Below are 15,034 nucleotides of genomic sequence, written 5' to 3' on the forward strand. Positions count from 1 at the left end.
TAGAATTTGATTAATTAGTAACAACAATATTTAGTTTTTGTTTTTGTAATCAATCACAGCTCTGTACATGTTCATCATACCTCCTCCACATCATTATCCAGTGCTATTATGGCCAGTGGTACAGATAGGCTGGCGCTGGTCGCTATGGTGGTTCCCACTGGCGATGCCTCACTGATGTAGCCATGGTAACTAGGCTGCAGGAAGTAGGGTGCCTGGTTGTTTTCATCCAGAACTTCGATTTGAAGGCTGGCGAAAGCTGGCAGGGGGTGGCCGTTGTCCTGTTCTGCCTAAAGGGGAGAGAGGAAAGTGTAATAACAACCAATTTAGCTTTGAATCTTCTCTAACTGACCAGCCATAAATCACGCTGCTAAGCCTTTATGTCTTTACAGTGGTTGACGAAATTACACACAGTGATATGACAGATGCTGCGACTACCCATGTATTACAGTTCCACATGCTGAAAATAGTAACAAGTGTGCTTTTTTTGTTTGTGCTGGTGATTCTGTTTAATCAGTCTGTCATTTTATGAAATGATTTCTCTAAGGAAATTGGTAAGTCAAGTTCAAAGGTTTAAGTGCTGCTGAAAAAGTATGAGTTGATGATTTATTTCTGAGTTCCAGTCTTTTTTTCTTTTTCTTTTCTTTTGTTTTTTTTAAAGTTTATTTAAGTAACCAGTAGAGTTGTATAGTGTGGCTTCTCTGCTATTTTACAAGTGAAAAATGCTAACATGGATCCGTAATGAAAGTTCAGCTACAGGTCAGGGCTAACGTACTAATTTGAGACCCGTTTTTTGTCTACGTTTGCTTACATTTTGGCAACGTAACATTAGAAGTATGTAGAACTGACAATGAGCAAACGAAAACATGCTTTTGAGAAATTGTCATTTTAAAAACAAGAATCTTTCTTTGCAAAAGCATTCCAACCCTTCATCCAGTGCATTGGCAGCCAGTAGAGCTTTTATTTGGAAAAACCTTTCATGATTCATCACAAAGAATGGATGCCATCTCAAGGTTTTTCTATAGATATTCTGTGGGTTTCAAGTCCACTCAAGTATATTCAGACTTGTGTCAAATCCACATGAGTATGATCTCTTAAAAGATGAACAGTTACTGTGTTTTGGTTTGTTCATATTCTTTTTAATTTTGAGCAGTCTCCGTGTCCCTAATGGTGAGAAACGCTCTTTTAGCATTATGATGCTATAACCATGCTTCACTGTAGGGATAGCATTAGTGAGCTTAATGAACACCAGTGCTTGGTGCTCATCAGGCAGAGTTCTTGGAGTTCATCCCAAATAGTTTTTGGCACATCGGATCATATTTTTTCCTCATGCTCTAATAATCCTTCAATGCATCTGGCAAACTCCAAACCAGCACTTATAAATCTTTCATTCAGAGTGGCTTGATGGAGTGTAGTTGATCGTTGTCCTTCGAGAAGGATTTTAAATGTTACAAGAAACATCTGAGGCGGTGACCACTGAGGTGCTGGTCACATACTGTATCTGACCAAAGACCCTACTTTACCTGTTATTGTTTGTACTAAAGTCATGAAACGTCCTTCTTTCATTTCAAAACGGCAAAATAAATTGTTTTGTACAAATAAATGTGTACCAATCCTTTTAGTTTACCTCAGGTGGATTATTAAAAAACCAGTGTATTTCTGTTACTTTGCTCCCTTCTGTTGCCTTTCCTTTCATTATTTATTCATTTTTTTGAAAGAGCTATTAGTTGTAAAATTCTGTAAGTATGTGAGAGTAGCGTAACATATATATATATATATATATATATATATATACATATATATATATATATATATATATATATATATATATATATATATATATATATATATGTGTGTGTGTGTGTGTGTGTGTATATTAGGGGTGCAACAATACTAGTATCGATATTGAACCGTTCGATACAGTGCTTTCGGTTTGGTACGCATATGTATCGAACAATACAAAATTTTAAATTTATTTTATCAACTTTCCTTCTGACGATGCTGTCTGTGTTGAGCGCTCAGTGGATCTGCACTCGACAGTGCAGCCTAGGCGGAGTAGTCGAGTGCAGATTCACTGAGTGCAGGGCAAGCTAGTGAGACAGAAGTTAAGCTCTCCTTGCAACATGGCAAATTGAACCTCCCCCACCCTCATTCAGATGTGGCGTTTGGAACTATTTTGGTTTTCATGTGACGTATGACCCTGAAGGTAAGCGCGTCATGGACAAAACTAAAAGTATGTCGGATGTGCCACGCAATGCTCAATTACATTGGTGGGAACTAGTGCGTTAGCGCAGTTAGCTCGTTAACGTGTTGGCCGTCCAGCCCCACGCACGGGGCGATCCGCGGTAGCTCGTTAACGGAGATTTGCCGTGTTGTGGCGTTAACGTCATTTCAACGAGATTAACGCTGACAGCACTAGTGGGAACACAACGAATATGACTGCACATTTACTCCGACATCATCCTAGTGCAAAGACAAGTGAAAGCAGACAAAAACAACAAGCACGCATGCTACAAACTTTACCCGAGTCATTTAGACAGCCGTTAGCACATGATTCTCCTTATGGGGACCTGATATGTTTAATATGCTGCTGAGAATATAGCCCAGAAGAAGCGGATAGTATAGCTCTTATTTTGGAAAGAGCCATTTCTCTGTAATAAACTCTTTTCCAAAGATGAGTGATTCTTCAATCAGATAGATTTATTTATTTTTATTACTTTGTTGTTTCAGCAACATTAAATTTAAAAACTGAACTTTTGAGTTAAAATATATATTTATAATTTTAATAAATGACAAATTAAAAAGGCATGAACATTTTTTTTGTATCGAAAAAATATCGAATTTTGTGTATCGTTGCACCCTATATATATATATATATATATATATATATATATATATATATATATATGCATACTACTATAGCGAATGCTTTAAAATGACTATCATTTAAATGTCTTCATGGCAGGCTACTTTTAATCGTCAGGAAATAAATAAACCTAATATAAACAGTCTTTATTAGGACTTAGAGATTTGCTGATCAACTTGATGAATATTTGTAGATTAAAGGCATTAAAAAAGCACTACAGAGTGAACTGGCGGGTTTCTTTGAGGTAGAAGAAACATGCAAGAAAAAAGAAAATCCCATTAAAACTGCCTTGTTTGCTGCTGCAGTGTTTCTCACCTTGATCACCAGATCAAATCTGTGGTAGTGCTCTCTGTCGATGGGCTTCAGTAGCAGAAGTTCTGCTGTGGTTCTGTTTAAGCGGAAATATTCTACATAGGACTCTGGTTTGCCTGGAAGAGAGAGGACAACAAACACAAACAGTAAGAGCAAACCAAAAATGCATTTTTAACAGAAGATATACTGCTGTGGGAGAGGGGAGGAAACATTTGTGTTAGAATCACTTTATGTTTGCTTGATGGGTTTCTAGAGGGAGAATCCAAGGCAAGAGACTTGGATAATGCTCCCAGTTTAAAGATCGCAGCTCGCAACAGGTACACACCGCCCGTACATATATGATTCCTATGAAGGCTACATTGTTCAATGGGGAAATCAAGCTCTGGTAAAAAGAGCAGCAACACAGGCAGATGTACACAATCACATTTCTCAAGTGTGCACTTCGGTCTATGTTACATCTTTACAGCTACAGCAGCTAGCATTGATCTGACTGGCTTTTGAGAGATGGCACGTTGCAAGACAGATTATTTCTACTATGTTTATGGATACTTTGTGCCTCCACTTGGAATGAAATGTGCTACATAAATTTCTTTGAGTGAGTGCCCAATATTATATCTTTTTTTTATTATTATTTCTAAGGCATGTGTTTTTACCTAGAATCCAAGCTTAGGTAAATATATTAAGCATCTTAATTTTGCAAAAGCCCTTTCTTTTAATGTTATTTCTATGTTAGTTCAGAAAGAATGAGGGCCAAGTACGACATGCAGCAAGAGTACAACTGGACAGACGTCTCATATGGAGGACTTTTTTCAAGTTGTTAAATGTTTCCTTCTTTTTACTTTTATTACTATTTACTTTTGCATCTTTTTCTATTTCCTTAATATTTTCAGTTTTTAGTTATTAGATTACTTACTGTTTGTTTTAGATTTTAATTTGTGGTCTCACAAAAATCTCATCTCATCCTCCTGTATAAATTACTTTTTTTTTTTTTAAAGTTTACTCATATGTCTACATTTCCCTGTTAGATTATCAACTCCAGTCTTATTTTGATAGTTATTTGTCTCCTGTGTTAAATGTTTTACTCCCCCTCCTGTCTCATTGTCCTTGATTATCTTTACCTGTGTTTAGTTACCCCGTTGTGTCCTATTTCCTGATTACCCTTTTGTGTATAAATGGTTTTTTGTGCATAAATAGTGCTGCAATTCCCATCTTCTCTGTGTCTTTTTACCTCCTGCGTGTTTCTTGCTTTTTCAGGTGAACTGGCGCATTTAGATGTTTAACAGTAAAATAAAAGCCTCACTTTGATTTATTTAAACTGCCTCCATTAATGGCACTTCAAATATTTGTCAGATCCTTCATTAAAAATCACAAGTAGTGTAACCAAAACCACTGCAGTTCACATTAAATATTCCTCAGCTTACTTTCAACAGTAATTTCTGTTTTTAGATTTAGAATCATAATGTTGGATGAGCTGCAAAGCTGCAACATCTTTTTTCTTTGCCCATTGTCACACTTTCTCTAATAATCCTCACTCAGAGAGAGATTAGTTTCACAGGAGGGGTCTGGGAAATTTAATCAAGCCTGTGTCAAGTCATGTCAGTACATTTCTACAGACTATGCACATCCTGACTTGTTGAAGTTGTTGTTATGCTGCATTTTATAGTTTCAAATGGTAATCAAAATATTTTGTATGATGCACAGTTGTCCTATAGTTTTAGATACGTATAAAGCACTAATGAGAAACAATTCCACCTCTGTAATTCTGTAAAATGTTATCTTTCACAAACTGTCCAGAGCATACTTTTTTATCACTGTCTATTTAAGTTGCTTCATCAAAAGCCTTATGGACATTTAGGCCTGGTCTCATTCTCCACTCTGTTGGCAAATGTGTGTGCAGCTGTGGTGCTTCTGTAGGTGTGTTACTTGATTCCATTTGATTCAGCACAGCTTATTTATACAGTGCTAGTACACAACAGGCAGCTCAGGGTGCTTTATACTGTAAAGTAAAAACACTGATTAGTGAGAGAACCCCATCAATCCAACAATCCCCTACAACAAAGCACCTGGTAACGGTGGAAAAGAAGAGGTTCAAGAAAAACCTCTAACAAAAAAGGCTCAGATGCTCTCACCAACCTTATTACCTGAGGTTGGTGGGGGGAAATAAATGACAGAAAGCTGAAACCATGAGCAACAAACAGGATGGAACACAAAACATAATGACATATATGAAAGGGAAAATAAATAAATGGAGTTCTCTGTGTATCATGAGCCTAAAACAGTGGGATGGTTTGGTTTGGGATCATTTGATCCAGGTGTAACTAAGCTTTTTTAAAAAGGAACATTTTAAGCCTCTCTTATGCCATACAGGATATGCATACACTCTTAAAAGTAGAGAACATGCATCTCCTAAACCTAAACCGGGAGCTGGTTCCAAAGGAAATGGGCTTGATGGCTGAATGTTCTTGCTTAAATTCTACTACTTAAATTCGGATCATCTAGGACCACCAAGTAAGCCTGCATTTAGACAACAAAGTGCTCTAGTGGAAATAATATATTACAAGGCAGCCTTTAAGATACAATAATTCATGCGCTTTTTACTTTTATATTAAAATTTCTGAGTGTGGACGTTAGCATTGGGCCTTAAATCTAGCCTAAGGAACCGCAATACCACTGATCTACATTTGACAAGATAATCTCGAAAGAACAGAGTCAGAGCGTATTGCCCTGTGTAAGTGGCATGTTAAATAATGTTTCACCAATCAGTCTTAAAAAAAATATGTGAATTTAAAATTGTTTGGGTAAAAAAAAAAAACCCCAACAACAACAAAAACATAAGGATGCTATTTTTCCTTTTCACCTACAGCCAATTTAGATGTAACAATTAACCCAACATGCCTTTTAGGTTGTGGGAGGAAGCCAGAGGACCTGGAGAGAACTCACGTGGGCACACAGAGTACAAGCAAACTCGACACACCAAGGACCAAGCAGGCCAGAGGGTTCTAACCCAGAACCTCCTTGCTGTGACGTGACTGCAAACCACTGTACCGCTTTGCCATTTATTAAATAGCTTCCTAAAATGTTTAGTAAAAACAAACAAACCTACCAATAAGGATGGAATACAGGATCCCCGGCCTGTCAGAGGGAGGTTGTATGTTTCTGTCCTGGTCCACAGCTTGTATGGGTGGAGTCACATTGAGCGGATTCACCTTACTCTGGAGAAATATTTTCCACAGAGTGAGAGAGAAAAACAATGAATCAATCAAACTTGGACATAGGACAGCACTTTTAACATCCACTGCCAACGTTGTGTGTGTGATAACAGAAGCTCTGCTAAAATTAGGAGGAAGACATAGCAATTATTTAATTACTGGTGGTCTGGGAAAAGTTATTTTAATGCACAAACTATATCCAAGCAGAGGAAACATCGGAGCAGCAGAACAGGAAAATGTATTGTTGAAGACAACACAAAATTGGAGTAAATTTAAAAATCACACAGGAGGGTAAATATGCACATCCACACACTAAAATGTATTATATAAGTGCAGCATATAAATGGTAATATATATTGTGCACACACCCACGCACACACACTCAAACACACAAATACACAGGAGTTGAGAATCTGGCTCCATCTGCATACTAACGTGGCCGGGCTATAATGTTGACTTACGACAGTGCGATATTGCTGTGGTCCGTGCAATGAGAAGACCCCCGATGGGAGAAATATAACATGTCCATGGGAATAAATTATGATCACTAAGGAAATAAAATGCCAAACAAAGCACAACAACAAGCCTGCGAGTTTTTCTAAATACGCATCCTCCCATAGACATGCATGCACCGTACACACCTGCTATGACACAACATTTAACTGCCGCACCTGTCATGCACCACTTAAAATCTACCAGCCTTCACCGAGCCATCTTTGCTGTTGCCTGAAGAGGAAGGGAGCGAAAACACCGGCAGAGAAGAAGTTATGGGGAGTAATGGAGTGGAGTAAAAGAGGGTTTAAATATATGGAAGGGAGATGAATCTGTCAGGAGTGAAGGGAGACAGGGAGATGTTAATGCAGCATGGAAGAAACTTAAAGCCCCCGAAAGACAACCAGGTCGCTAAAACACTGCAAGAGTGCCACTGTAATTTTAGTTATTGACACCATTTAACTTTGTCAATGAGGAAAAAAAGCACTGACAACAAGAACTACAAAAGCGATGTGAGAGTCAGCCTGTGATTTGTGACGGTGGAGGCAATACTGTTGTGACACTGTAAATAATTTATCATTCATACTGTCAATTACTCCATCACTCCCGCCACATTATCTACGGGCATACACAAACTTTGATATGATTGTGACGCATCTCCAGGGAAGTCACTCACTTCTATTTAAGCTCTTCATGCTGCTGCATGGCTTGGCTTATTAACTGACTAGCTGGTAAAAAAAGCATGAAGAAATTCTTGAGTCAGTCCACGTCAGCTAAGCCCAAACCAGCAAAACTGATGATTTTTTTTTTGTAGAATTTAGAAAGTTATATAAGCTCATACTTTATACTGGGTCATTTCACTCAATTAGGAACTTTCCTAAACAGAAAAGACTACTTGACCACAACCTGATTTTAAAGCAGGGCTTTTGACTTTATAAACACACATCAGCTCAGTCAGAGATCTCTGGATTTTTTTTTAATCAGGCTTTTTTATTGCATTGCTTTATTATAAAGTGATCCATCACTTATGTCTATTAATTTTAAGAGACGGTCCAAATTAAATTTTAAACGGTCAAAATCAAATTTACTTAGAAGTGTCAGGGCTCTGGCACTGTCACTGAATTGCTGTTTAGTATTTAAGTTAAGCAACTAACGATTTTGGAAATTAATAAAATAATAAAGTCCATTAATCGCTACAGCCAATTTATACACACGAATACTTTTAAACCATTAAGAAAAACTGCTCAGTAATGTGATTGATTTGGCTTCTATACCATGTAATATTCTTACAACTTTTAAATATAGTAGTTTTTCTGCCTCTTTCATCTTCGGCTGGACTGGGCAAAACTGGGGTTACTCCATGAAGATCAGTTGTTGGCTACTGCCACTCTTAAGCTTAGTTATAAACTTAAGAATTTTATTTGAGTATTTGGTTTAGTCTGATATAACTGGGCCAAATAATAAGCTGGGGGTTAAAAAAAGATCAACATAGCAAGTCAAGCTGCAGGTAATACTGAAAGCTATTTACCTGCTTTGCTCTAGAAAAGTGAAAAGTTTGGACACACCTCATATTTTTTCTTTATTTTCATGACTACTTACATTGTAAATTCTCACTGAAGGCATCAAAACTATGAATGAGCACATATGTAATTATGTAGTAAATAAAAAAAGTGTGAAATGACTCAAAAAATGTTTTAGAGTTTAGATTCTTCAAAAAAGCCACCCTTTAATTTGATTACTGCTTTGCACACTCTTGGCATTCTCTTGCTGAGCTTCACGAGGTAGTCGTCTGAAATGGTTTTCCACCAGTCTTGAAAGAGTTCCCAGAGATGCTGAGCACTTGTTGACCATTTTGCCGTCACTCTGTGGTCCATCTCATCCCAAACCATCTCGACTGGGTTTAGTTCAGGTGACTGGCGCGGCACTCCATCACTCTCCTTCTTGGTCAAACAGCCCTTACGTAGCCTGGAGGTGTGTTTGGGGTAATTGTCCTGTTGAAAAATTAATGATGGTCCATCTAAACGCAAACCAGATGGGATGACATGTCGCTACAGGATGCTGGTTCAGTGTGCTTTGAATTTCGAATAAATCCCCAACAGTGTCACCAGCAAAGCACCGCCACACCATCACACCTCCTCCTCCATGGTTCACAGTGGGAACCATGCATGTAGAGAGCATCCATTTACCTTTTCTGCGTTGCACAAAGACACAGCAGGTGGAACCAAAGATCTCAAATTGGACTCATCAGACCAAAACACAGATTTCCACTAAGTTCCTTCCCTGTGTTTCTTGGCCCAAACAAATCTCTTCTGCTTGTTGCTTTTCCTTAGTCGTGGTTTCTTAGCAGTTGTTTGACCATAAAGGCCTGATTCACACAGTCTCCTCTGAACAGCTCATGTAGAGATGTGTCTGCTACTGGACCTCTGTGTAGCATTTATCTGGGCTTTAATTTGAGGTGCTGTTAACTTGTGATTTCTGAGGCTGGTGACTCAGATGAATTTATCTTCAGCAGCAGAGGTGACTCTTGGTCTTCCTTTCCTGGGGCGGTCCCCTCATGTCAGCCTGTTTCGTCACATTCAAAGTTTTAGCAATTTTCTGGACTGACTGACCTTCAGCTCTTAAAGTAATGATGGACTGTCGTTTCTCTCTACTTAGCTGATTGGTTCTTGCCATAATATGAATTCTAATAGTTGTCAAATAGGACTGTCAGCTGTGACTCCCGCACAACACAACTGATGGTCCCAACCGCACTAAAAGGCAAGAGATTCCCCAAATGAACCCTGACAAGTCACACTTGTGAAGTGAAAACTATTTCAGGTGACTATATCACGCAGCGCTGTCAACAAAGCAAAAGTTGGCTACTTTGAGGAATCTGAAATATAAGACATATTTAGGGGTATTTATAATTTTTTCCATAATTCAGTGTATCTTGCTTCATAGTTTTGATGTCTTCAGTATGCATCTACAATGTAACAAATGTGAAAAAAAAAGAAATAAATAATGAGAAGAAGTGTCCAAACTTATGACTGGTAGTGTTTATATATATGTATTTACATATATGTGCATGTATATATGCGTATATGCTGAGGAACTAATGAGCAAATGGGCAGCCGCTGTGCAGGCAGGTGTCTGATCCAGGGAGCAGCGAGGCGATCAGTAGCGGGGGGAAAAATCTTGGAGGGCATTTGGTGGTCAGAAGAAGCTTTGTGCTGGCTACCGAGCTACACAAAAGTGCACGGCAAGACTTTATGTTGCAACGGGAACTTGTCACACTCCCATATAACTATATGTGGACAAGTAACAGATGTGAATTTGCAGAAGGAAGCTCAGTGTGTCAGTGCAGGAAAAAACAACAACAAAAAAAATACTGTTATTACAGACAGAGTACTGTATTCTTTGCATCATGCATCTTGTTGCCAGTCAATTGCAGTATGATTTAATGATAAACTAAATTATTGGTCAAGTCTCGGTCAATAATCAGGTTTATCCCTTACAGCTATGAAATACTGAGCTGCAGAGATGGCAGTGTTTTTGAAGTGTATGTGTGAACATGGCCTGACAGCCAACTCCTCGGCATAATGACCAGCATCTTGGGGTGTGTGTGTGTGTATGTGAGGAAGAAAGACACAGAGAGAGAATAGTTATCCTGGCTCCAAGGCTCTGAGGTTGTCATCTCTCATCAGCCTGATTAGGACTCAAACTATTACAGTGCCTTTTCTCTCCTCCTCGCTCATTCCTCCCCTCCCCAATTTTCTTGTACCAGGAACAGCAGCTTGTTGCTGTCGTTCCATTCTTTCTATAGCTTCACCTATCTCCCTGCACCTCCTCAGTTCTTTGCTTCCAAACCAACAGGAGACCTGCTGTTGGCATAAAAATACCACCCAGTAACTTAAATGCTCATCAATTCTTCAGGTTAAACCTTTGAGTGTTTCACGAAAAACTGTTGCACAGCATAACCCTTTACCCTTCTCTTCAGTTTCTGCAAGCTGTTCCTGTTTTTTCACTCTGGATGGATTTGATAATGATGTTTATGCAAGCTTTCTTCAGTTCTAAGACTTTTGGTAAAATTCAAATTGCTCCTTTCTCCTTGGTAATTTTGAAATGTGCAGAGCAGCTGCCACTGTCAAAGCACACAGTCTGCTCGTTCATCTAGCCAAACTGCGACACTGGTAGTAAAGGCACCAAAGGCAACCGATGAGGAAAAAAAGCACAGTTTAAGCATTGTGCTGATCATTTAAATGTATGTGAGTGCATATAATATTGTGTATTACTATGTATATAAACACCAATCAGAGAGAGGGAGGAAGGCTTATAGCTGCTGTAATTTCTTTCAAGAGAAATGATTACATTTGACCAAAATAGTGACACTGTAAGGCATAAAAGAGCACTGTTGGTTCAGTGTTTCAGTGTCAAAGTGTAACCATAAGAAGAAGAATCTCTGCACAGTGCATTAGAAGCAAATCAGAAACAGAAAATATAACATGCAAATTTAATATAGTGTGTGTCATTCAAACAGTCAAAGTTCTCATTATTCTGAAAGCTGGAAGTAGATATTCATCTACACTGCTGTCATGCTAGCCAAATCATGGGTTATGAGAAAAAGAGATTTTGCATTTATTTATTCCAAGAATACGTCATTGAACTTTCTTTTTATCTTTAAGCAAAGGCCAGAACTGACAATTATACTGTATTAACCAAGACCACAGGGGTTGATTAATACAGACAAATCTTCCTAGAAGGCCTCAGTTACAGACACACTCATACTTTGACTAACTTGTGGACAAAGGAAATATATAAAGGCTTAAGCCTGCTTTGCAAAAGCAATGCTTGATTTTTAATGAAAAATGAACTACCTTGAAAAATGAATAAAAAGGTACAATTAAAGCAGTTATTTGTTATGTTCTGCACTAAAAAGAAGAACTTTAAAATTATGAACTGAATTCACAAAATAAAAAAATAAATAAAGTCAAACCCATTCCCGCAAATTTTAATTCCAAGTAAGGAAGGAAGTAATCTCCAAAACTGCTTTATTTCTCCCTTACCTTTCATAACTCAGAGACATCTTTTGTTATTTTCTTTTTGCCAGTGCTCATGTCTTTTAAATTTCCATACAGAAATACAAAATATATACAATTTTCCAGATATCTGTGATAAAGAAACTACATTACTTTCTCTTTCAATGCATCTCATGACAAAAATAAATAAATAAAAGTGTGAATTTAAAGTTCTAATTTCTTTATTCATGGGGATTTTTGACAGTCGGGAGGCAGATACAAGACACAAATGACTTTGGTGTATTCTCATAAAAAGTTTGTGGAATTGAGACAGAATTGTGTGAATGAGAGAGAAACAAGAGGAAAGGTGCACATGTAAGGTGTAGAGATACTGAAAATAGATTAGTTTAAATACTGCAGCTGGGGTTTTTAAACTCATCATGGACAATGCCCTTCTCCGTTGTTTTGGATGGACGGACAGTACACAACGTAGGTGAAGAGAATGCAGGCAGGGTGGAATGGGTGGAGATGAGTGTCAGGGGTGATTTGTGACAGAAGGATAGCAGCAAGAGTGAAAGGGAAGATTTACAAGATGGTAGTGAGACCTGCTATGATGTATGGCTTAGAGACAGCGGCACTAAAAAAAGACAGGAGGCCAGGGTGGAGGTGGCAAAGCTAAATATGTTACGGTTTTCAATTGGAGCTACCAAGATGCACGGGATTAGACATGAGTGTATCAGAGGGACGGCTCAGGGTGAGCAGATTGAGGACAAAGTTAGAGAGACAAGACTGAGGTGGTTTGGACATGTGGAGAGGAGGGGTAGTGGATATACTGGACAAAGCATGGTGAGTACAGAGTTACTAGAACGGCAAAGAGGACGATCACGGATCACAGATGTAGTGTCCTCCTTCAGCAACAAGCTGCATGTCCCCCTTCACTACATCACTGCATGATGTAGTGAAGGGGGACATTTGGCGTGACAAAGGAGGGTGAGATGAAATGATGCTCTGTGGTGGGAGCAGCCTAAAGATAAATAAGACTGTATTCTTTAGAGGACAGCTCTATATGAAGGACCTTTTTCATTCTGACCTGTCATAGCAGTAAATACATGGCAGTCATTTGCCTAAGGTAATCTGTTATGAAATAGATTTCTTAATGATTTTCCTTAATGATGATCATGTGGGTGCTGGCAGTCAAATAGGTTTCCTAAATATGCGCCTTAATTTGACTTCTGCACTGCTCCCAACTCGTGTAAAGAGAGAACGCAGTCTGAAATTCATTAATAGTGAATATAAAGTTTACAGAAAGATGAGGCCAAGCAACCACAGCTTATCTGACTGACTCCAATTTTTATTGCTGTGATTGCATAAGATCAGAAAAACTGAAATCAGCGAAGCGTCTGGAGTAAGCAAGAGCTCTGTATTGGGAGAAAATCGACAAGTGAGAAACAATCTTGGTGTTTGAAGCGACTTGGGGTTTTTTGTGTGTGTTTTTTTCCTATATTTCTTTGGGTTTTAAGGACACTAAACCCAACACTAAACACTTGCCACATAACAAGGGTTTTGTGACCCCTCAAGATTTGCAGAATCTGCCCCGTAACACTTGTTCATGCAGAAGAGAGTAATAGCTGGATCTATGAAAGACATAAACTTTGACTGTCAAGAGCACTTTGAAGGCCACACATAGTATCATTTTGTGACATATATCAGGGTAGCAGTTTCATCCGCCATACAATTTTGCCATAATCAAAGGAAAAAAAACAGCTATTTGTATTTCAAAAATAGAAAACCAAGACATTCCCTGTATACAATGATGCTCATTAGTCATTTGTATAGACAGTATAGTAAAATCCTCTTTTTATGCAAATTGTAACTCCCAGGAAAAACAGTTTGTTTCTGTCTAGCCCCTCCCCCCCTTTCTCTTTCACTCCCCTCTCCCCATCCACCAGATCCCCCCCCCCATCTCCATCTTAAACCCTGTCCTTGTCCACATACACTTACTCCTTCTGAAAACCACAAGCTGTAAAGTTGATTTACTCCTGTTTTTCCTCCCAGCCAAGACTGTCTCCTCTGGCTGGAAAGAGAGAGAGAGAGAGTGTGTGTGTCTGTGTGTGTGTGTGTCTGAGAGAGAGAGAGGTGAAAAGAGAAATCTTGAGGCAGAGAAATAGTTCCTTCAGCCTGTCTGGAGCAGAGTCAGCACATGTGTGTGCATGCGACAACTATCTCAGTGTAAAATAGAGAGATGAAGAAGATGGTGTCCGGTCCACGGCTGTGATACTGGATTTATGTACATGTGTGTCGGTGAATGGGGGGCATTAAGGCATGAACGCACTGCTAGCTTGTCACCATCAAGGGTGTGTGCAGGTGTGTGTATATGTGTTGTAAGGGATGAATGCACTGCTGACTTGTCATAGCTGAAGATTTTGCCTAAAGCAACTTTCCCACCCCCTTGTTTACAAAGTTGTACTCTGAGTTTCTCCAGACAATAGCATCAGCTAAATGCCACAGATACAAATGCAAAAGTACATACAGCTGTGTAAGCATAAATATGGGCTACAGTGTTGCAGAATCTGCCCTGAAACACTTGTTCATACAAAAGAGAGTAACAGCCGGATCTATAAAAGACAAACTTTGAATGTCAAGAACTCTTTGATGGCCACACATGACATATTTTAGGATAGCAGTTTCATCCGCCATACAATTTTGCCATAATCGAAGGAAAACAATACCTACTTGTATTTCAAAAATATAAAACCAAGACATTCCCTGTATACAATGATGCTCATTAGTCATTTGTATAAACACAGTAAAATCCTTTTTTTATGCAAATTGTAACTCCCAGCAGACATTGCTTGACAAGGTCTTATTATTAAAATATCAGGGTTCCTTTTCAAATGGCTCTAATTCCTTATGAAAAACCTACAATGGGTTCTGCAGGAGTTAACATACAGAATGAAATTGCATGTTTTTTTTAGAGTGTACAAAAAAATTTAGCCCCTATTCTAATTACATAGTCTGTAGTTTACAGCAAAACGAGCTACATTTTAAATGCCAAAGTGAGTAAATACATTTGGCTTGAATTGGCATTAGACCTTGATTTGAAAGCTCGAAGACAAGAAAGTGAAGATATCCATAGTGACACAGTCTATCAATATACCCTGTGG

At 38.5% G+C, this 15,034-nt stretch overlaps 1 protein-coding gene across 1 annotated transcript in view; it reads right to left on the bottom strand.

The window, feature by feature from the left end:
- Nucleotides 1-15,034, bottom strand: part of LOC113019379 (protocadherin-15-like) — a 229,357-nt gene that overhangs the window by 138,501 nt on the left and 75,822 nt on the right. Inside the window, exons 10-12 of the mRNA XM_080305485.1 lie at nt 6,279-6,387; nt 3,179-3,291; nt 81-287 (exon numbers count right to left, since the gene is read on the bottom strand). Coding sequence (XP_080161611.1) covers nt 81-287; nt 3,179-3,291; nt 6,279-6,387 — 429 coding nt within the window. The remainder of the gene's footprint in view (nt 1-80; nt 288-3,178; nt 3,292-6,278; nt 6,388-15,034) is intronic.

The sequence above is a fragment of the Astatotilapia calliptera genome, chromosome 8 (genome assembly GCF_964374335.1).
Source record: "Astatotilapia calliptera chromosome 8, fAstCal68.1, whole genome shotgun sequence".
Classification (NCBI taxonomy): Eukaryota; Metazoa; Chordata; class Actinopteri; order Cichliformes; family Cichlidae; genus Astatotilapia; species Astatotilapia calliptera.